This window comes from Haliotis asinina, chromosome 8 (assembly GCF_037392515.1).
Source record: "Haliotis asinina isolate JCU_RB_2024 chromosome 8, JCU_Hal_asi_v2, whole genome shotgun sequence".
NCBI lineage: Eukaryota > Metazoa > Mollusca > Gastropoda > Lepetellida > Haliotidae > Haliotis > Haliotis asinina.
In genome coordinates this window covers 22,614,659-22,636,592 of record NC_090287.1, presented here as the reverse complement: position 1 = coordinate 22,636,592, position 21,934 = coordinate 22,614,659, and the positions used below count along the sequence as shown (strand labels likewise).

Below are 21,934 nucleotides of genomic sequence, written 5' to 3'. Positions count from 1 at the left end.
AAGCAAAAACTCCTGAAAAAAACCTGCATTTCTTTCCCTGGTGCAGCTATTTGCAGCATATTTTACAGGCCTGTCCAATGTATTTGAGCAGATTTTGATATTTTAATCTCACGCTGCTTTTAGCAATATTTCAGCAATATCACAAATGGGGAAGGGACACCAGACATGGGCGTCACATATTGTATCCATGTGGGAAATCGAACCCAGGTTGTCTATGTGCTGGGCAAAGGCTTTAACCACAAGGGTACCCCAATGCCCCTATAAATTTCTAACCCCATAAATCATCAATGATATCCTCAACCCAACCCTACATGAAAAACATCAATTTCTTTTAATTGTGAAACCAAATTCCTATAATCAATAGGTTTGTGTGGCTGAGCTAAGAACAAGGATAACTTTTAAGTACATACATATCCAGTAATTTTTCAAATTTTTACAATATTTCTCATATGTTGAAGACCTCCATTTTCCTGAAATGTTTGACAACTGGAAGCAATGGATAAATCTACAATAAATCTAAAATATTCCAAATTGAACTGATCTTTTAATTATTTTGAATTCCATTCCATTACATATATAACTAGTAATTGTATAATCAGGTGTTCTATACTGAAAAATGTTGTACACTATTCTTCATAGACTCATGTTCTCAACATTTTCTGAACTAATGATAACAGTAAGAAAATTCTTGAGCAAACTCGTGTGATCTCTACTACTGAATATCACACACAGTCAATGTATTCTGACAGTAGCCATGTGATGACATGGGCAATGGCCCTGATACATATTATCAATAGTCTATGTTCTCAGATAGGTCAGCTCCTCATCTTAGGCCCACATGAAAGCCAGCAATTTCTTGTCTGTTCATGAGTGCAGGGACTGGGAGAAAATCAATGTCTTGTGGCAGACTGAAAGCTAGCATGCTACCTGGACTGACGCCAATATGTCGACCCTAGTGTCAGTAATCAGTGGTCCTTATTCCTTTTCCATTCTTCCCCACCTGTCCATCCTCTCCCATCTGTCACCATGCCCCTACCCTGAGGAAGGGATCCTACTGGGTAGGGTTGTCAACTTTAGTAAGTGACTGGGAAAGTCTTCTGTTGGGAGTCAACTCCAGTCTACCACATGAAAGCTTGTTAACATTACAATTACCAAAAACAATTAAGGATACCATTACTGCCTAGTCAATTACTAATCATCTGGGTTAAGCTGTTGGACAAACTGCTCTGTAATAATGTTGGAAAGGGAAACATTTATTCGTGTTCCAAGCACCTCCCAAATCCCTTGCAGAGTGTATATTCAAAGAGAACTAAGAATTTGTCAAGTGTGGAACTTATACGCAGTGGAAGATAAGAGAAACCTGCTCCTCACATGTCCAGCTTTTGCAACATAAGAAATAGACGCATCAAATTTATTATGTCCTTCAAATAATATATAGATCTGCATCATTGCTAACCAGTACATACCATAATGCATTATGGGATATCACATAGTACAAGCATTACACTTAACTAAGTGTGAAAAAACTGTTATATTTATCCCGTAAAGTGCTTTATGTCTGTGGCCATGTGGTAGTGTATCACTTTAATAACCAGCCTAATTCTTTATGAACAGTAATAAATTTAGCTCATAAGAATAAAATATACTTTTGTACCACAATGAAATTTCAGGTTGGAAGCAAAAGTAGCTAACTGGTCAGGCTCAAGCTGATGAACCTGAGGTACACATTTGGAAACAACTCAGTTTGATCCTGATGAAACATAAAAGTTAAAACACTAACAATGTATTAGTAACGGCAGGGGGGAAATCTTGATCCAAATGTTTCCAGTAAATCCTCCCTGAAGAAAGGAAAATTCCCCATCTTACAAACAATTTGACTGTATGACCATATTCGATGTGTCCCAAAAGAAAAGAAAATTGGCAAAAGAATTCATGAAAAATATCTGCAGAAGTGAGTTTACATAACAGTAGATAAACAGAAACAACCTTATCAACCCTTTCATGCTGAGGCATAAGAATTTTTCACTTTTATCATCATAATTACAAAATCTCACCACCCACAGACAAACATATTCACCAAGTGTCATTTCGACTTGGTTTAAAAACTAGATTTATAGTATGCATGCAACTGTCATAATCGTCAGATCTGCTGTCCTGGTCAGAATGATTAAAATTCAGTCTGTACTTCATGGTTAGTGAGTGAGAATGATTTAACAGGGCTTTAACAATACTACAGCAACCTACATGAATAATGAACACACTAATACCAAGTGTTAGCCCCTAAAGTGGCAATGTGCCCTGCTGCTACAGGTTCAACTTCTCTGCATCATAATCACATGCTCCCCAATTGTATGGAAACAACTTTGACAGATAGAGGCCTGTGACAGCTGTGACTGGATGAAATAGTGTAAGATGTTTATGTGTTCTAAAAGCACATTCATTCAGTAACTTAAACTGAACACAATTTTAAGTATATAGTGCTGTCATTTTTATCACCATGACTTATGCTTATGTGTGCACAGATATTTACATGTAGGCAACATTTGGTGCGGAATGGAGGGTTGATGAGTTCCACTTCCTGTGTTTAGAAAATTCGCTGGACAAGTTGGACTGAAAGTGTGTTTTATTGTAGTTTAAGGGCTTGACTGTACCCCTATGTACAAGGAATGGTTGTTGATAGCCTGGATAATTTAAAAAAATATAGGCTTACTATAGAAGTCTACAGGAAAATATTCGGCATGGTGTAACCTAAAGAAGACTGTACTGATTATAACATATTCACTACATCTTTCTTTTTGATCACAAACAAGATGCATGAAATGACTGGTATCTGCATAATCACCCAATGTAGGCTGTCAACAAAAATGATGTCATTGGCTGCAATGCTTTATGAGATATTGCATTAAAATAATGCTAAAAATAAGGTCAAGGTCACCCAAATCATCTGGTGTCTGTGTAATCCTTCAATATAGGCTGTCACCAAATTTGATGACATAGGGGACAACAGTTCATGACATATTGCCTTGACAAGAGATTGAAAATTGGTCAAAGAGTTGTGGTGACCATGAAAATAAGGTCAAAGTCAACAAAATTGACTGGTGTCTGCATAATACTCTAATGTAGGCTGCTACCAAATTTGAACACATTGAGTACTACAGTTCCTGAGATCTCATGTCAACAAAATTAGGACGTACGTAAGGATGTACAGATGCTGCTGAATACACAGTGCCACTACTGAAACCGGTAGTGGTTGTATGTTATGTATAATGGTAGTTTATCATGGTGTTGTCAACTGTGAGAGGACACCTGAAGGACCCAAGAATCATTATTGTAGCAAACCAGAATTTGAACCCAAAACGATAGGCTTAAAGGATGCAGTTCTGCACAGCAAAATACTCAGCCATAGAAGACTAGGCCACACACCAAAGTTTCATGATATGATTATTCTCCTATCTTATGACCTGTGAAGAAACCACACAGATTTCAAACAGTGTTCAGTAACTGGTATGGATGCACTATTTCGGGCATCAGCTAGTCAGGGGGTGTGGGAATCACTGGGCACATGTACTCTATACTCAGCAACATTTCCCTTCTCTTGGGCAGATAATGTGCTCCTGATAGACAGCAGACATGCACAGACACACTGTGCTGGATCTCAAAACTCACGATATTATTGGCATTTCATTTGTCAAATCCACAGATATTCAACTGTATCATGGGCAAAAAGGACCATGGCAATGTAAAGGTCTGGAGCAATATTAATAAATAACAATATCATCATCACAGCATCAAAACTCCACCTGGCATCTAGTTATGACATTAAATCTGTGCTCCAAATGAGAGCAGCTACTCCTCTGACCAAGTGGATAGTTTAATATTATAAGTGATGTCCTCTTATCACCTGAGGCAGTCTCGCTTCATAAGTCTTTAGTGTTCCAAAACTGCCGAAATTGTAAAGCTTACTTCATTGAAAATAACAATCTGATGACATTTTTTCCCTGTTACAAATGCTCTGAAAAATACTGTTTAGGATTGATCAATTATATTTCTTGACTTACAGATTTTAGTTTTTTTCCTCCGAAAACCTAAAGGCAGGAAGAAACAAGAATCATCAGAAGATGACATATCCCCTCGGCCCCTGCATATTTGAAAGGACAAATCATCGGACAATTACTTATTGTGTTCTTAGACCAAGTCTGAATTGTTTCCAAGGAATACATGAAAAGTATAAAAGCCATATACCTGTAATCAGAAAAAGTCACCATTTCAAGATCTGTCTCGTATATCTGCCACGATCTTTTGAAAGATATGAAATGGTTTTCGAGCTGTGCTCTGGAATCAAAGTCAGCAACATGTTCATGGAACCGAGAAAATAATACATAAAAAAAAAAAAGGAAATGGCAAAAGGCACCACTTTGGGGTCTGCCACACATATCTACCAAGTTTTACTGACAGATATTAAGAAGTTTTTCAGTTCTGCTCCGGAAACAAAACACACCTCTCACGTTTGAGAGTAAGTCAAAAACGTTTCCATGGAACTGAGAAAATGATAAATCACTAAAACCTGGAAATGGTGAAAGGCACCACTTTAGGTTCCGATTGAAATATATATACCAAGTTCTGCTGAAAAATATTGAATGGTTTTTGAGTTCTGCTCCGGAATCGAAGCCCATACCTCCAGTTTGAGACTAAGTCCAAAATGTTTCCATGGAAACCAAGAAAATGATAAATCACAAAAATCTGTAAATAGCAAAAGGCACCACTTTGGGGTCTGCCACACATATCTACCAAGTTTTGCTGAAAGATATTTAGAAGTTTTTGAGTTCTGCTCTGGAAACGAAACACGCCTCTCACTTTTGAGACTACGTCTGAAACGTTTCCATGGAAACCGAGAAAATGATAAATCATAAAAACCTGTTAATAGCAAAAGGCACCCCTTCAGGTTCTGACTGATATATCTACCAAGTTTTGCAGAAAAATTTTGGACAGTTTTTGAGTTCTGCTCCAGAAACGAAGCCCATTCCTCCATTTTGAGACTAAGTCCAAAACATTTCCATGGAAACCGAGAAAATAATAAATCACAAAAACCTGTACACAGCAAAAGGCACCACTTCGGGGTCTGTCACATATATCTACCAAGTTTTGCAAAACAATATTGAACGGTTTTTGAGTTATGCTCCGGAAACGAAGTCTACCCCACCACTGGACTAACACTAAAATGTTCCATGGAAAAACAAAAAAAATAATAATGCCAAAACTCTGTAAATAGCAAAAGGCACAACTATAGGTTGAGATCATTATATCTATCAAGTTTGGTCTAAAAACATTGAACGGTTCCTGAGTTACGCTCCGGAAACAAAATGATTACGGATGGACGGACAGACGAGGCATCGACTATATCCCTTGCATTACATGCCGGGGGGATAAAAAAGAAATCACCAATCAAAAGTAATATTCCTTCTTAATACTTTTGAAAATTTCTGAAGCATATATGGAGCAGATATACATCTTAAAAACAGTTCTTGTAAGTACATATTTTTGGCCAAAGCAGACATTAGGATTTTATACTTTGAGTGGGAAAAATGAGTTTTTCATTTTTCTTTCTTATTCTTTAAGACCCGTGAAGGTCCCAGGGTAGAATAGGCCTTCAGCAAGCCATGCTTGCCATAAAAGGCGACTATGCTTGTCGTAAGAGGCGACTAACGGGATCGGGTGGTCAGGCTCGCTGACTTGGTTGACACATGTCATCGGTTCCCAATTGTGCAGGTCGATGCTCATGTTATTGATCACTGGATTGTCTGGTCCAGACTTGATTATTTACAGACCGCCATCATATGGCTGGAATATTGCTGAGTGCGGCGTAAAACTAAACTAACTCACTCTTTTTCATTAAAAAATATGACAAGCGGATCTATAAAACAAGAAATAAAATTGGTCTAACCTTACAGAAATGTTATTAAACATGGGACTTACTATTTCCATGAAATCCAGACATGATTATTTACACACTACCGCATATAGCTGGAATATTGCTGAGTGCAGAGAAAATCTTAACTAACTCACTCAAGATTCCATGAACAAAAAAGTCAGCATAGTTTTATAATGTATGGAATTTCCCAAATATAACTGCCATGCCTTAATAATACCAAGATTGAAAATGGCACAGCTTCCATCCATATGCAGGTTGCAACTCAAAACATTGACATTTGGCAAATATTCCACATACATAAATTACTTGTAGAATTAAAAATAAGAATAGCTATTTAAAAAGATCAATACTGATAGAGCAAAGTAAACCCTACAGTTGGTCTGGTCTTACAGTTTGGTATATGACAGTGGAATACTTTGCAACACATTATTTTCTGTAAACTTGGTACAAATATTGAGCATGTCCAAAATATTCATTGAATTAATGAAGACACTGGGCATTCTTCATTTGTTTCTGACCTGTAGGGATACTTCATGAACGTGAGTGTCAGCGTAATGCAGCATTTAGGATATCCAAAAAGTGTAATTGTATCTCTGTAAAAAGAACACGGTCTTTGAATGCTTTTACATGGTACTAGACTAAGCTACTAGTCTGCAGTTATCTCTATGGTGTAAATCTATAGAGACTTTCATCCACAACTGATGTTTCCTTTGTAATTCATTGACAAATCGGTATGTCAGTATGCTATTAGATGTATTAAGAAATTAAGAGAATCTGAAACTACCCAATCTAATTTCAAACTTGACGTTTTCAGCACCTTAACAGTTACTTTTAGGTCCTTGGTGTGTATAACATTGGATCTGCATGTACAATCACGGTCACTCGCTGTCAAACCCTTCAGATCCCAATATATCGCAAACTGTATTGCAACATAGGTACCAGAATTGAAAATATCGCAATACAGTATATTGTAAAGTGTCTAGTTACAGTTCTATTACATTTTTCCTTCACCATGTTTGTATCGTGAACTGCATGGCTTGTTTCTAGACTATACTGCTTCTATATGTCAGGTATGCCCTGTGGTGGATACATCATCAGCTACTCTGGCTAACAGCAGAGCTTGAGGACACATGTGATTACCAGGCTGATAATACCTGTGCTATGGACTCCCCACCATGCCTAACAATATGGAAGCACACTTCATCATCCCATGTGTGTGTCTTTGTCCTTTTATGCTATCACAATTTGCTCATTAATCAATCTTTGGATATGTTTGATATAATACCTATATAATACTACAGACTACTTACAGTGTAAAAATGGCCATGAACATGCCAAGATTTGTACATGTATTTCTGATCATTATTTTGAGGCCATAGCAGGCATGACATATTAAGCACATGACTTTCTTCCACATGGCATAACCATTTCTAGACGAAAATAATGGACAAACATTAGTTGACATGATACTTTCAGTGATCAAAATAGATAAGAAATTGAAAACAACCACATCTAAACCTATTTAACTACCTGTAAAGAAGGTACTTGTACGTTTTGAAAACAGATATTGTCAATTTTGAGTCTTAATAAGTTTTCTCAGATAACCAATTATACTAGATAAGGGAATGATGATAGTCATTATTAATTTCATGACCCTGTCAGATAATTTTCAAATGAAAATGTTTTCTTGAAGGATCATGCCTGAGTAACATCTGTTACAAAACAGCCCATCAACAACAAGAGCAAAAACAACAAGACCAACAAAAGCAAAACACCACCCCCCCAACCCCTTTAAAAAACAACAACACTTCTAGCCCTGACCCTTTTCAAAATGGTTTTCATGCCATTATGAAGGAAAGAAAGAAACACTGTCAGCTTTATCATAACACCAAAATAGGACTAGATTATGCAGTGGTCAAGCTCAGACAACCACATATACACTACAAGAGAAGATGTAGGTGTAGCAATGGCCCAGAATAACCAGGTAATTATGACGCAGATGGATATAACAAAGTATGCTGTGTCAAGACAGACAAATCCGCCTGTCTCCACTCCCGGCTCAAATGAAGCAAGCATAATTAAATGGCTGCAATGTCAGCCATTGATGTTCTCTAGAGGATGTATCGATCCCAAAGGTTAAAGCTATGATAACTACAATAGGACAGCTATCTTACTAATATTTAGCCCTCAGCAGCATGGGCTGGGAGAATGTGAGAGCTGGCAAGATGTTTGTACAGCTCTTACCAAAAGCTAAGGAATCAGAAGGAGCTATACCCACTGTTCAAAATCCTTTGTCTAAAATTAGCAGCTTGGCATTGTAGGCAGCAGTAATGATGCACATAAATGCACAGTTCCTATGACTAGATGCTTCATAAATAATCTAGATCGTACAGAGGAGGGAGCTATCATTTGCTTGAACACCAAAAACTTGTATGAACGTCCCTTGGACATTGCTTATGTGTGGCTTCACAAGTGAAAGGAGGTCAAGTAAACCTTTTACATGCCTGACAAAGCTAGCTTACAACAAGAGATGATAACACAGTACATCTTCTGTATATCGTACAGGTTTGGGAATTCTTTGAAATTTTTTATCAGGCATTAAGATAAATAATAAAGTTATCACTTAGCTCTTCAAAACTGGGCGTCCTTTAGGACTTGGCACATTTTGGGGGGAATCCATCTCCAAAACTGTGAGTCCATCAATCTCAGATCGGCATGAAATCAATGATCATGGATGCTTTACATTTAATAATGATTATGTTATAATCTGTTTACTTTCAATGTCATTGAAATAATGACTGGAAGCAGAATGTTTACATCTGAATAACACTGACAATAAAGATACAGCACCAAAATATGATGTGGTATTATCTGTTTTAGCCTTAAAAATATTATAAAACTGATTTAAATATGAATGACATTGAACTATAACATGACAAGATAGAGAAACTGATTGTGATAAATTAACCCATTCAACAATGTAGGCCAGAAAACCAGCCAATACGTCCCCTTACATTGTAGGCTGTAGTCACATCAAGATGATATATACTTTTAGGAACCTAACTGACATACGTTTCTTTTATCAAATCCTCTATCACTTTTCATAATGTCTGAAAACACTTACTAAATTTCAAAGGTCCATATTATCCACGGGATTAAAATTATAAACTATTTTTCACAATGTTACAAAAACAAAAAAAATTCTTGGACACATTCTCCAGCAATGGGTCCACATTAAAATTGTCAAAGAGAAAAGAAACGATGTTCACAGAAAATAATTAAACAAACTGAGTACACTGGAGGTCTTATGCTAGCATGATATGTCCACTAAGTATAGGTGGTAATTTTTTGGCATACCACATTCAGAATAGCAGGACTTTACCCAAAACTATAATCTGAATTCATAAGTTTTCATTTACAAGCCGGTCATCATATTTCTATAAATGTCTATACTATTTCTAGTCCGGCTGACAAGACTGAACAGACTTTTATAACACTCTTGCTTCAAAGGCTTCATCCTCATCAGTCACTGTGCTTGTAGAACAAGATGTTCAATCAACTGCACTTAACTAGTAGAATACTGACTGCCAGCTAGTGCTCATTCAGGAACACACCTTTGAAGGCTATGCAATTTGTTAACGATATTTACAGCAATGGCATATTTCAAGCAGGTCTGTGTTGAGAAGAAATAATTGTCTAACAGAATCGGTGTGTTTGAGCAACTTGTTGGCTACCCATCAACTTCGTAACTCCTATCAGATTTACAACTGCATGGTTTTTACTGTAAATACTTGTCCTTCAAGCATCAAACCTCCACTTTTAATTGCGACAGCGCTAACTGTGGCTAGCTCAGAACAACACTAAATCCATACACCTACCAATGTAAGCAATGAAAAGTGTACAGATGTATCTGGGCACACCAGTGTCAAATTTATTTTTACACCACCTGCCGTTTTCAGCTATCTTCCAGCACAGTGGGAGAAGGCATTGCCTGGCTTACCCAGGACAGATACTAGCTGCCGGCACTGCTTGTTCCTCATGTCAGCCTTCAGCTAGCATGTAATGTGGTTGTGTTAACTGTATCTAATACTGGGGTAATGGAGAAGTCCTGACAACACAGTACTAGAGAATATACATCCGCTGAATGCACCTATCATAACACTTGGCTCAGAAGCAGAAGGATAACCGGCTAGATGAAAGTCACATATCGGCAAGAATGGTGAATTCTTAAAGAATGTGTGTTCAGGATAATCTTGTAGCCTGCTTGTTTTAGCCGTTGAGGATATATATACACTGAAATGTTGGCTAGGAAACAGTTGTAGGAGGGAGGGAGGAAGGGGAGGTTTACAGGCTGATTGGGGTAGGCAGTGACCTCACTTCATCTCTAATGATAAACACAGGTTGTTTCTCCTGCAGGGAGTGGAGGTTAGACAGGATTAGAGAGAGATGCACTGCCTCCTCCTGCAATGAAACTCATGCAAAGTGGTCCACCACATGCTTCCAGTTGTGGAGGCCACTGGCACACTCTTGCTTAAGAGTAGAAATAACTGTTTTCTCATAAATTCTTCATTTCTGAGAGGTAAATATACATGGCTGGGAGTTGCACAGACTACTCATTAAACAGATGTCAGACTGACCTGAATACACTTTCACAGAAGTTAATGAAGAAAGTGAGTGAGCTTAGTTTTACGTTTCACTAAGCAGTATACCAGCTATATGGTAACAGTCTGGGAATATTCGGATCTGGACCAGACAATCCAGGGAAAAAATGCATGAACATCAACCTATACAATTGGGATACGATACATGTGTCAACTGAGTCAGTGAACCTGATCACCCAATTATGTTAACCACTACTTACGACAAGCATGGGTTACTGAAGATCAAGCCTAGCCTAGGTCTTCATGGGTTTAGATAGTGAAGAGAAAATAAAACAGCATTTTATCAAGTTTATCAAAGCTGTCCATCTATGTGCAAGAGTTGTGTGTTGCCCTTGGTGACAGACAAATTAACATTGATTCATCTTGCTACTGGTTGGTATCAGCCGACTTTTCCTTATTTATCTATGGCAACATTATTATGTTTAAAAATGTAATCTAGTACTCCTGCAAGAACATTAATGAATAATGATATTAGGATCATTATTAGCATCGGACACAGGCTGGTTATACAGGTAAAGCAATCACTAAATGGGATAAGTGTCTTGTAAAACCCATAAGAGTTCTTACTCACTAATGATAAGATGAAGAAAACCTTGTTTCCTAAAACCAGCTTAGGCTAATGGGCCTTTCAGACAGTTCACACTCATTTGTTCACAAAATACTCCACAAAGCTGCCTTTGAATATTTTATATGAACACAAGCAGATTTTCCTTTCTTTTAAAACAGAAAACCAGTAAATTCATCATGAAGGTGTTCCACACCATGGTATGTGTGACTAAAAATAACAAATCACCTGCCAAAAAGAAGCCATTTATAACACTGCTTCCATATTAAACTGTGAATACACTGTATATACACAGAAAATAACACACATAAAGTGAACTATCATCACAGCAATTCCACAAAATTTCAAATGTCTCTAAACATACAAAAAACTATAAAACACAAAAATAAAAAAAGAGATGCACACCTTTAGAGTCTCTCTAAAAGACATATGCTAGCTGAGATTTGTGCAGTGGTTTTTGAGAAGTGGTTCAAGTACAAGGCAGAGTGCCTGGTTTCAGATACATGGTCACACACAACATCATGAAGTTGGATAACTTGGAGAGCCCATCGTCAGTATATATCACAAGTGGCTGGTAATGTATATGTTAAAGGGTAAGCACCTAGCATTTGGATGCAGTAACATGTTATAATGTTATCTGTGAAGATACATCATTTAAAATATTTCAACAAAACCACTAAAACATTTGAATTTGCTTTAGCCCAAAGCATGCCTTAAATGTTTAACATGAGAAAAATTGATTTGAGCAAGCAGACTAGTGTGGAATCCTTTCTGATTTAAGAGTAGTATACTCACACAGACTTGGTGTATTATCTTTCAGTAACAAAGACCAACAAAATATTTTGATACAATTTGAACCATTAAAATAATATGACAAGGTATAAACACATATGATACACTGATGAACATTGCCTTTGGTACACAGCCATTTTGATTCCTCTGTGTAATCAGAATGATCAAAGAATACAGTAAATTCCTTTACTAACTGCATGTTGGTCTACAAGTTCAACATCACATCAAAGAAGGATTGTTAAATAGGTCAATCACTGCCCTATATAGGGAGGGGTGAAGTCAGCTTGACCTCAAAACAAAGAAAGCTAGTCTGCAGGTTCATGTAAATATACCAGCTTTCAATGTTTACATTTCAGTGACTGCACTGATGCCTTCATAACAAGTGATGTTAGTTTCCAATTGTGCCATCATTCACGGTGCAGGAAAGTCATGCTCTTGTTCAGTTTACTATAATCACCATTCCATTTCTTACTCATCAAGACAATAAACATAGGTATTGGCTCTCTATTCGATTCCATCCCTCCACCAACCAACTTCTCCCCCCACCCCTCACTCATGCATTCTCTCATACAGCATAGTAAGTACCTTCCTTCATGTCAAGTCTGGGGTATACATTTGCACACATTTGCTCTACTTCCCAGTGCACTCATTGTACAGGAAAATAAACTATCAAGGATCAAACAAAATAATATGAATCATACTGAACCTCTTGAGTCATGGTCATATTTGTTGACACCCAACTGAATTATTATGAACATTATGATGAACATGCAACACACTCTTCAGTATCAAACACTAAGACTCATCTTATATAAGCTATTACCTGTTTTGTATGAGAAAATAAGCATCAAGCATAACCTTGAAAGAGCTCACTTTTCTACTAGCACCAGTTACTCATGATGTTCTTCTCACCTTATATGATCACACCCAATATAATCAAATATTTCACTGGGCTCCTGATAAGGGCTGTATTAGCGTATGTACAAATAAAACTTATGTGCCAAATGGTAGGAAATAATTTTAAAAATGTAGCAGATAAGCACCACAGCAATTTGCAGACATATGTATTTGAAAAAAACATTCTGTTATTGTTTACTGACCTGTTTACACAAGAGTAGCAATGTTGAGGTGCATACATGAAACAGAATACAAGGTATTCAGTATTCTCAATGTACTTTAAGGGTTTAAGTACTCCTTTATTGAAAAAATAAGGAGTACATGCTCCCAATTTTGAAAACTTATCTGGAGCCCTGTTTCATTATCATGCTTAATGCACAGAATTATGCATACATCAAGCTTGATAACATGTGTTATATATTAAGGGATTTCTGTAGGTAAAACTATAATTAAAACAATATAAAAATGGGGCTCTTCTATAAATAAATCTCTTAATGTTTGACAAAGATACCTTGACCTTTTTCAATAATGTTCTCTCAGAATGAGACACGTCAGTTTATATTTCTGAGTTGACAAAACATGATAATTATCTAGCACTGTTTGCAATATTAAGTACCTTATTCCAATCTAAACCCCTGAGCAACTTCTAGATCAACCTTTGAGTAATCGGGTAAGTACCCCATACAAAGACCTTTACTTGAAATAAGAGTGTATTTTTAAACGAATATGCTAGAACTCATTTTCTCATTGAAATACAGCTTTCTAATAGTAAAGCTGTGTTTGATTTAGCACAGTTTTACATAGACTTTGAAACTGGGTGTTGAAGTGATTAACAACACTGAATGTTTCACAGAGTCATTTCATTTCATTTCAGTCATGTAAACACTAAGTCAATAAAGTAATTCTATTGTTAACATTTAAATCAAAGGCTGTGAAAACATGGCTTATATTTTTGCTTAGAATCAGAAAAGTGTTTATCCCGTGGAGTTTGGATTAAAAAATATTTATGTGAAAAAAAATATGATGTCTTCTAGGATACATATAACAACATTTTGGAAGTTATTTACAAAATTATGTGTTCCATAAACCCTGGGTTTTTATTTAATTAAGTCCTGCCCAAATATCATGCAAACTACCGAAGACATAAACTTGACATGCTATGAACCTTGAGTTACATGCAGATAAACCAGTGTATCTTTCACATTACTTAACAATTGCAGCATAAATATGGAGTGAGAGAGACAGCTGGGATGATTAACAAAATCATCTCAATGACAACCAAAGTATGACCACTCATGTCTCAAACTAGTAGTGGAATAGAACTCAAACTAAAATTATTTGTGACGTATATCCTTAATTGTAACCTAGAAACTATATGAAACATTTCTTGACAATCATATCATCATGAATCAGAAGATCTACAAAGGAAAGCTAAATATAGACAATGACAGATGTCCAGTCGTGTCCAGCAATGCTACATCAACCACTAGCATCACATAACATTGCTACACATGATGGATCCTTTAGTCAAGAAAACATAATCAAGGAATATCAATTATCACAGTCATATTTATTAACCTGTGCTGGAAGTGACTCGCAAAAGCATTTCTAACTACCCATGCAGTGAGAAGTAACATATTGCGATATGTGACAGTAGAAAAGTACCTATCTTACAGTAATACAGTCAGCAGATCATGGTGACCTGTACATCTGTGTTAGAAATTATTTGTCAAAGTTACTGAGGTCATTGTTGCAAAAGTTGTGAAACTTAAGGCTAAAAAAAACCTACAAAAGCAACATTATGGGCACATATCATCCGTAATTCCATCCAAAATCTGATACAGCGCACTAACCATGCTATTTTACTGCTTACTTGCCATAGCCTACTATCACTATATTTGGTCAGTTGAGTACATCTACGTCACTATTTGCAAGTCCAGCAATTCATGGCTGCACTGGCTGCTGAACAAAGCATGCATGGTTCTTGAACCAATCACAAAATAACTCTCCACAAGGTTTCACATCATTTCTTTACCCCTTCACTCAGAAATATAAACTTTTGCAAATGAAACCACTACAGAACACATATATATTCCTTCGTTCATCCCCTACAGGTGGTGACACAATGTTGCCCATGTGTGTACAAAATATCCATGACATCCCTCATACTGACAGAAGCCTCTGCACTAATTTTCTGTGTAGAAGTACACCTGAAGTGATCTCCCATGGAGGTGTCCTCCGATCCTCAATGAATGATATACCAAATCAGAGTGAAAGGTCTAATTTAATGAGACTGGCATATGTGGACAGTTGCATCCAGTTTGATTAAATCATCACAACTGCATATGCATGAATCACTATATCAAACCAAAAAAATATAGGAAATAGGCAAATGTCTACAGGTAAGTTAATGAAAAATCAACCTGTGTTAACAGGGTAAGAAATGTACCTAGTGGTGAATGTCCACAAGTGATAGTCCACAATCTTACTAGGATGAAAAGAATGAATACTGGGCAAACCTCAAACAAAGCAACACTTTCTTCATACATGGAAAAGGAATCGAACTGAACTTTTGGAGAGACAGAGTTTGGGACCTGAAACTTTTACTATCCTGAATAGTGACAACACACCAGGAAATTTTTCAAAACCACTGAATGCCTAAGTTAAGTACCATCCTGTGATTGACATACATACAGTTAAACCCATTAAACAGTGTCCTCATCATCTGCACACATTTTGTTGTACAAGGACAGACCGATCCAGTCTGGTCTATTAAGATAATATGCAGGATTTGGGAAAAGAGAGAAAATTCAATAATACTGCCACACTAAAGATTACTTTTCTTAAAAACAATGTGAAGGCAGGTATGTTTGTCTGTGTTCCAGTAGTTGAACATTAGCGTTTTTCCTTCCATCAAGCCTTAACTGTGAAGCTATCACCCAAATCGAAGCATTCCTTGATTCTCCACGTGTTCAGGTTCTTAATCTTCCATATCCTAAAAGTTTCTTTTCAATACAAATGAGATTTGGTGTTTCTATGAAAAGTATATATTTTCGGGTACTAAGCATTTGTATGACAAGTGCGTGCTACCAGACTTGCTTGTAAACACAGATACATCTCTCACACAGATTATACCAACTATAGACCCATCAGCTCTTGCTTTATAATCCCTTTGATGTGTGCCAACAAGTACAATCTTTTAATTGCATTTGGTATGACAGCCTACCCCTACATGATGGCTCGTATTCATATCTGTAACATTAAAATTCATATATCAAAAATTTGTTTAGCAGGCAAGTAGAAAGACTGCCCCACAAAGTCATAGATGTTTACACAATATGACCACCAGACTAAATATTAACCAACATTTATCTTGTAACACAGAACCACTCAGGGCTAGGACTTTGCTAGTTACCTACCATTCGAACAATCTCCGGATACGTTGGCTCTGTGAGAACATTGCGTGTAGCTGTGATGTAATCCACTAACTCATTCAGACAGGCCCTTTTAATTTCCTTACTCTTCAAATCTGACACAGGGTCCATAAAGTCAAACACAACACAACATTGCTGAAGCTTCTTGATGAACAATTCTTGCTGTTCCCCAGGTGGAGTATCTGAAATGGTAGATATTCCATTTTTATTTCTGCTAGACTCAACAAACAATAACAGTTTAATGCCATATTTCCATGTTCTACGTTTGGAACTACTAAGAGACAGTGAGCAGCCTAGTCATGGGGTACACTAGTGGTATAGTATCAAATATGATACTACACTATGGCATCATCTTTGGCAATGAAAATCGCCTGTAATGTAAGCCATTAACTTGGAACCTCTGTCTAATATAATTCTGTTTGGTCTAGTAAGCTAAAATGAAAATAGTTTATTAAATAACAGTAACATCTACTGATGCAAGGTTTATTCAGATTGAAACACTAAAATTCAAGGCCTTTCCAACGCTTTTATTTGTCATTTAAAGGCTTATTAGCCCTCCTATTAGTTTCAGACTGTCAGTTTTATAACATGATGTAAATCAGTGGTACAAAGAAAACACTTGATATAGGAATCAATCTGAATATTCTGATGGATAATCAATCCGCATTTCCTACCAACATGTATTTCCAACTACACAGTATGGCTCCCAACAGTTCTGTTCAAATGACATATTTATTGCATAGTTTACCATGTTTTCAAATGGAAACAGGAAACTGCTTTTTCACAGTCATCCCACTTGTAATGACAAGAAACAAACTGGTAGTTGCATTACATAGATGTTGTTAGGATGATGCATACAAGGCATTTATGATTCATTAAACTGCAATTTTATCATGAGACTAGGGACATGCCTGACAAAAACAATGAATTTTCTTTTAAATTGTCAATCCATTTGTCAGTTCACTGTCAGTGCCACCATTAAATGAAAGTGTTTTCAAATTTGACGGAAAGTAACTGCATAATTTCTGGCTCTAAAGCATATTTTGAAAATGTTAAGTGTTGTTATTCAGAATTCCCAGACATCAAAACATGAATTCAAGAAAGACCTGAAATACATATTATCAATTATTTCAAAATGATCATGATTTCAATCTGATAATGTTAAATGGCATGTGCTTATATCTTATACCTTATCACTCACCTGTGAGTTAAGAGAGGCCTGATGATTGGAGAAAGCTATCGGAAACACATTATGGCACAGCCTATGCTAATCAGGTGAAAAAGATATGATGTAACAAGTACCAGCATTTGATGACTAGAAATTTGGTTTGGAACAGATGAAATAGCACGATTAATAACTGATGAGTTCAATGTTAACCCTTCTCTTCATCACATATTAAACATGCCAAAAACACTGGTAACTAAGGAATAGATAATTCTGATCCACAGTATGGAATAGGATAATTATTTTTCTGTAGTTCTCTTTTTACACAGCTAACAGACATGACTTCATCAATGTCAGAGAAGTAAGCATAGGGAATTGTTTTCTGAATAGAAGTTTCACTTGAAATGCTTGACTTATTCATTTTCAGCCATACAAAGGCAATCTGTAACAAACAAACTGAAAATGGCCCTGAAAACTGAATGATTGATATCATCAGAATCAACTTCAAAATCTTAAATAATGCATATTATGCCACCTTCTCTTTTTAGACCAATTCAGTAACAAAATTCCTTTTCATAATGTTCATACTATGCAAGTCAAAAGTAATTTCACTCTCAGAGGTCTTTTCTAACCTGGAAACCCCAAGTGTACTTCAGCACAGATTAGATTAATTCTAACCTTGGCATAGATCAAATTGAAAAATGTAAAATAGTGTCCTCGTCTAAACATGTCCTCAGTCATGTCAATATTAGTGAACTTTCAGATGAAGGATTTAACTTCTGAAGTACTGAGACAAGGGTGGGATGTCTCTTGTTATAAGACCAGATATCAATAAATGCATAGTGGCAAAAGGATAATGGGTCATAATAGAGAAGGTTATTAAAAAGCTGGGTAACTGTTTATAAGCAACATGTTCAACTGAAACAGAGCTTTTGCTTTTGAAAATGAAATGTTATTTTGTGGCATAATGTCAATGTCTGTTGTATTCTTCAAAGTCATGCAGTAATGTAAATCACTGAAGTATGGACACAGACAAGTATTACACCCAATGTAGCCCGAGGCATGAGTGTACTTACATGATGAATTAAAGGATTTTACTTCAAATCTTTGATTCATTGATTAGAGATTGTGTCACACCCTGGCTTAAACACCTTTCCAATGTCTGTACTGGTAGTCATTCAGTTATATACATGTATTGTTACAACTTATAAAAGTAAGAGCAGTTGTAATTGAGAACCTAACATAATTCTCGTTAAGGTCTTGATACATGTGCATCTTAATAATCTCCTTATACTTGCACAGTTGTATTATATCCATGCTTCTAAAGGTTGAAAGGTATTTAAGTGATGCATAACAATTGGTGAATAATGAAAGTACTCGTACTAATTAATCACCTAATTAACATAAACTTATGGTGATTAATATGAAGCAAACTGACTTACGCCTCAATGTCAAATGTCACACAGAAAAAGACTGACACCTGCATATTGTGTTCTTAATGTAAACATGTAATAAATGATATAATATTTATGTAGAAATGCTTCCATGCAATCATATTTATGATACTATGAATAATAATCTCATGACATCACAATTCTCTACATGAATGGTGTATACAATGCGTTCACAGTTTTCTAATGTTCACATCAAGATGTTTCAGAAGTACTTGTTGCATACTAACATAGCCAAAATGGCGTAGAATGCTATTTTGGAACCATTTTCTTAAAGTCTATTTCAGAAAGGTGCCGCGCGGAAATATATATAATAATGATTATTGTGAGGTACATTTGATATCAATAAATTATCTCTGACCAAACACATATGATACAACGAAACAAAACCTGAAAATTACAATGATTAAATCGTTAAGGTATTCCGTTATGTTCTTGTAAAATAGCGCTTGAAACAGACTATAACCGGCCATGATGCCAATGGCACCGGCCTGAAATATCATAAATTAATCAGACATATCAACATGTGAGAAGTATACAAAGTGTAAATATGACGGTATAACAATTTTCAAGATCCACACTTAACCCTTACCTTTAAGATGAGGTAAAGCCTGCAACTCAGGGGCATTTTTAGTCCGATAATGCGATGAACCCTGAGACCGTTTCTGTTTTTTAGATTTGATAGACACCTTACTGGTAAAAGGGTCGATTCTATCGGCAACCTTCGCGGACATGGTGGTATTTTCTATCGCAGGCGATATCGCCGCGATCCCGTAAGTGAATATGAACCCGACTTTCTAATTCATAATCGCTGATTCGCTCCAAGTTTTGAACATGGCCTCTGCTGATGCATTGCAAATTGACAATCCGTGGATACACTTGACAGCGCACTTCACTTCTCCAAATGGTAATTTATGCTCCGCTGACTACTCCATGTAACAGACAGATGTCATAAGATTGACCCAATGTAAGTATCCAAAGAAGTGATCTCACTTAAAGTGATGTTTTGAGGGCATACAAACTCGCAAACAGATAATCACAATGTTGCTACTAATGGTTTCCTTCACATCTCGTCATGCGGCAAGTCCGAGAGACTTCAACGAGATTTGAACGACCTCGTTCCCGAGCTTGAGGTCACAGGGTCATAGGGTCGCTACGAGCGAATGTTTACACACCAACGATAAATAATAATCCAGCGTAAATAGTCAACAATTCATGACCACGTATATCTTTAAATCTGATATTAGACTTCTGATGTTAAACATCCCCTGTCCTTTGAATTAATCTGTATCAACCACGGGCATAATTTCCTTCCCTTTATTGAGTGTTTTAATTTATGCGGTAATCAATATAATATTCAGTCTCAATCAGCACGAAGGTATTCATTTGGTTTAGTCTCTATTCGCCTACATTTCCATTCGCCAACAAAAATGCAGCTGACCAATTAGGATGAAAAAATACACCCTACTCTTGTAATGAAACCGCCTGATCAGGGCTTTAGTGATCTTGATTGACTGTTGTTATAAGAATATTTAGTGGAGTAGGGAGATAAGTATATCCAATGTGAATTCCATTATTTATTTAGATAAAAAGCATTGGCAAATAAACATTCGCCTTTTAGTAGTGATTATTTTTAGAAATGGCCTAACATGTCAAAATATAAGCAACTTCGTTTTCAAGTTTTTATTTCCAAGAGATCTTAGCTTGGTCAATACATTTACATGATTTGTAATATATATTTTTATCTCACTTTTGATGCAGTGAAAGTTTTCTCCACATTGTGTATATATTCTTCTTTACTGTTAGGCAGATAATGTTCAGAGGGTCGTTACTTTTCGTCTTAAAAACAAATAATATATTTTCTAATGTTAACTCAATTCGTCCTTTGCCGAATATCCCTAGCCATGAGGAGAGTTCGGTCCACACTCCCTTTATAAAACTACACACAAACAGTTGATGCCATACGAGCTCTCGTGCCTGTGTGCATGATGGTGATTCTTTAAATAGATATTAGTCGTTAAAATATTCTGAGTAATCTTGTATTGAAAATATTTCAAATTTTCACATCTATTGGGCATTAAGCGTATATATCCCAATCATTCTGGAGAAAACGTCTTACTAATATTTCCTTCCATTAAGACATAAAACATCTTTTAACATCAATATTTTTTTCTCTTTTTGTATTCCTCTTTTTCTTCTTTCAAATAGAAGAGTCCAGTTTCAGATCATAGGGGTGACACAACATACATTTTATCACTGCATAATTTGTGGTCAACGGACCATGAAGTGTTGTTTTAAGAATAGAGAACAACCCATTCATGTTCCCCATTTTGCACACTGCACCAAATTACGTAGACATTATGTCCTTTCAATATGCAACACAACACAAAAGAATGCAATTTTACGTTTTTATGTGCATGCATTACGTTTAGGCCTTTCCTTTTGTGGTTTATTGTGTGAAGATTTCCTTGTGTGGCGAGAATATTCCTATCCTAATTCCTTAGCTGAGTATCAGTCTGTACAGTATCAAGGCAAATCATAGCATGTGTATTCCCAGCAGATATTTAGAACGTTACATTGTGTTCAAGATAAAGCTAACGCTGTAAGAATCCACATCGAAACGTTCCTCTAAGCAAAAAAAGGAAGTTGTTATCACGAAGTCGTATGATTTTTGAAACTTAAAGAAATGTCATTAATTTCTTTGTAAATGACTTCATTCAGTATTTAAGAAATGAAACAAATGGATAGCTGAAGCATCTTTCAAAGGTGTCATGAAAGGCGTACGTGACGTAAAGACAGCGTTTAAAGCAAATCATCTTGTAGCTTCAATTAATGCAGCATTGGCACTGAAATACCCATACAAATCCTCCTTTATCAATATACACCTGTAATGCACAGCAAGTATATATTTGTGGGTGTTACAAATATTCAGTAATTCTAATGTGTATCTCACAGATACTTTGTATAGTGTGAACGTTGTGCACTACCTGCAAATGATAGCATACCAAAGGCGATCATTGAACATAGTACACTGGTTTGC

At 36.3% G+C, this 21,934-nt stretch overlaps 1 protein-coding gene across 1 annotated transcript in view; it reads right to left on the bottom strand.

The window, feature by feature from the left end:
• The window catches only part of LOC137293580 (serine/threonine-protein phosphatase 2A 56 kDa regulatory subunit epsilon isoform-like), a 43,198-nt gene extending 23,211 nt beyond the window's left edge, over positions 1-19,987 (bottom strand). Inside the window, exons 1-2 of the mRNA XM_067824216.1 lie at positions 19,487-19,987; positions 16,264-16,460 (exon numbers count right to left, since the gene is read on the bottom strand). Of these exons, the coding sequence (XP_067680317.1) occupies positions 16,264-16,460; positions 19,487-19,628 (339 nt within the window). The 5' untranslated portion in view covers positions 19,629-19,987. The remainder of the gene's footprint in view (positions 1-16,263; positions 16,461-19,486) is intronic.
• Between the last annotated feature and the right edge of the window lie 1,947 nt (positions 19,988-21,934).